At 46.5% G+C, this 2680-nt stretch overlaps 1 protein-coding gene across 1 annotated transcript; it reads right to left on the reverse strand.

Moving 5' to 3' along the window:
- Positions 1–1580: 1580 nt before the first annotated feature.
- LOC104505047 (prolyl-tRNA synthetase associated domain-containing protein 1) lies at positions 1581–2101 on the reverse strand. Its single transcript, XM_010160078.1, has one exon. It carries the CDS (start codon positions 2085–2087, stop codon positions 1668–1670), a length of 420 nt encoding a protein of 139 aa, XP_010158380.1. The 5' UTR covers positions 2088–2101; the 3' UTR covers positions 1581–1667.
- Between the last annotated feature and the right edge of the window lie 579 nt (positions 2102–2680).

Raw genomic sequence — 2680 nt, forward strand, 5'->3', positions numbered from 1 at the left:
CCAACCCAAACCGTTCTGGGATTCCGTGAATCCAGAGTTCATTAATCAACTCAATGTTCCCAAATACCACACAATCCTTTCAGTCTTATTGAACAACAAACACAAAATCACACGTGTCTGGACATCCTTCTAGTGACTCTTCCTACAGCATCAACGTTTCTGGGTCACTCCTTCCCCCTCTGAGATGGCTGCCATGACAGATGGGGTTGGTTTGTGCCTTTCCGAGGGAGTGCGGGGTGCAGATCAAACAGCTGTATCGTGAAGCGCTCTGTCGTTAAGCTCACATCTCTCAGAACCGGTGCCAAATCCTTTGGAAATGGAGGAGACTTTGGTAAGGATGTGTGCTGGTAACTTGCTTTCCCTAGAAGATGCTCTGTCTTACTCAGTTAATGGTAGTTTGTTCTGCAGAATTAAGGATTTCACCTCCTTATGGCAGGGGAAAAATGAAGCCCAATCCATCACCTAAATGCTGACGACATTCTCGGCTCACAGAACTGTTTTGGCCATCTAGAATGAAATGGGGTCATACTGGCAGGGCTTTGCCTGGCGTTTCTTTTGAAGCGTTTCCCTTTATCACGGAGCATTGTGTCCTTCAGCTACTCATCCAACACCACAAGTCCTTTGAGGGTCTTTTTCTTCACTCCTGTGTATTGCTCCGTTTATTCTCAGCTTGTGCTGACACTACCGCTTGCCTTCGAGGCAGTTTGTACGTGACACTTCCCTCTGACTGTCTTCAGAAGCCCTTTTCCCCGTCATCTCCAGATTTCAGCCCTCGCTTGCACTCCTCCCTGCCTTTGGGTTTTGGGTTTTGGGGGTACTCATTGCCACAGGATGTTTCCTGGACTTCACGGTTGTGCTGCTTCTTCAAGACAAAATCTGCTTGAAGGGGGTTTTAGCCAGGTAGGCAGGAGAGGAGAAGGAATCAGAGGAGGAATGTAAGGTTGAGAATGTACCGGTCTTGTGACAGCAGACACTTTTCTAGATATACTGCCCCTGGTCCAGCTCCTCTGCCCGGAGCGAGGCTGGTGCCGCGGCTGCCAGAGGGCTGTCTCGTGTTCTGGTTTTGGAGAGGCTCTTGACGTGGTTGCACCCCTCTTACTGGGGAAATTGCCAGGAGACTTAATAATTTCCAGAGGGGAGGATGCCGTGAAACTGAAAACGCAACTACAAATGCAGACAATCAAATGGGTTTTCTGTAGTGTAGGCAAGTTGGTATTTTTCTAGGTAAAATAATAAAGAGAACGCAAGGTGTGGTAGGGGACGAATGGGTACGCAACGTAGACATCGCTGCCTTGTGTGTATTGACAGGTATTTCAGAACTTTTAAGTTAACTGGTTATTTCCCAATGTTGGCGTTTTAAGTTTAAACCCTCATGGCCAGTACCACGCACAGAAAGTCCCAGTTTTACCCGTTCTATTCATAAATGGTATAACATTATTTAAATAATGACTTTTCTACTTACTGGTTACTCAGAGGTAGATTGCAAACATCTCCTTTTAAGCATATTCTGTTATAATAACCCAAATACAGTATTTTTTTCTCCCCAGATGATACAACATAAACTTAAAGGAGTAAGCCTGTTTTGTCAAATTTTATTTGTAATAAGACTTTCACCAGTTTTGCTCTTTCGCTTTACAAAATATACGCCCAGTAACGGTGAACTTCATCTACTGAATGTCCTGCTCAAAATGGATGATGATGGGATCATGGCCTGTTGATCTCACGAACTTCAAAAAGTCATCAGGGCTTAAGCCCATGGTTGCAGAATTTGTCATTGGGTGAAAATACACCTTTTCGTGGCCGCCTTCCAGAAAGCCAGCATCCAGCACAAACCTAACATCTCCCTGGTCACAGAAGAGGGCTAGAGGCGTTGCACAGCCCTGGCCCACTTTTAGTTTTTCCAGCATGGCGTTTTCATCGGCAAATCTTAGGTTTCCACTTCCAACGCCCAGTTTTTTAGCAAGATCATTTAAATTGACTTGCCTGTTGTGCAGAACAGTCACCAGCCAGAACCCTTTCTTCTTCTTGTCTTTAAGAAACAGGTTTTTACTGTGACCTCCTTTCATGTGTTGGACGTGGGGCATCATGTCTTCAACAGTGAACACCTAGAGAATACAATCAGTGCAGTGTGAGACTCCACATCCCACTAGGCTTTCAGTTCTGTACCAGCAGCTATCCTTTGTTACATACTTAGGAAATACTGAATGTTATACTCGGCCTAAAAACTGTACCCTTCTATGAAGAAATTTTAAAAGAACCTTAATAAAATGTGACATACTGCTCCTGCACACTGTCCGAATCGTTTGTGTCTTGTGCACAGCACGAACATCCCACTCTAAAAATGCAAAGAGGCTGCCCGGATAGCATAGCACTCCTGTGTGCAGATCCGCAACAGACGGATGTGGCGGTGTGTGTGCGCTTCTGACTGGGAGTGCAAAAGTTCAGGGAGCATCCCAGATGGCTGGTGACTTCAGCGGATGGGCTGTAGCTCCTCAAAACGACTGGAGAACTACAGGGGGACAGAAACACAGAAGGGGACCAACCCGGCAGGAGAACGGCCCAAAAACCTGTTGGGCCCAGCATCCCTAGGTCTACCTAGCGAGAAATGCGAAGGTTGACACTGTCCGTGCTGGTACGTGACTACGGTAAACCACAAGTGCCGAACCCCGCGCGGTAGCCT

The sequence above is a fragment of the Eurypyga helias genome, unplaced genomic scaffold, assembly GCF_000690775.1.
Source record: "Eurypyga helias isolate BGI_N326 unplaced genomic scaffold, ASM69077v1 C16031048, whole genome shotgun sequence".
Taxonomy (NCBI): Eukaryota; Metazoa; Chordata; class Aves; order Eurypygiformes; family Eurypygidae; genus Eurypyga; species Eurypyga helias.

Bases quoted from the DNA above. Each gene is read 5' to 3' on its own strand.
- LOC104505047 (XM_010160078.1), bottom strand. From the start codon at position 2,087: ATGATGCCCCACGTCCAACACATGAAAGGAGGTCACAGTAAAAACCTG.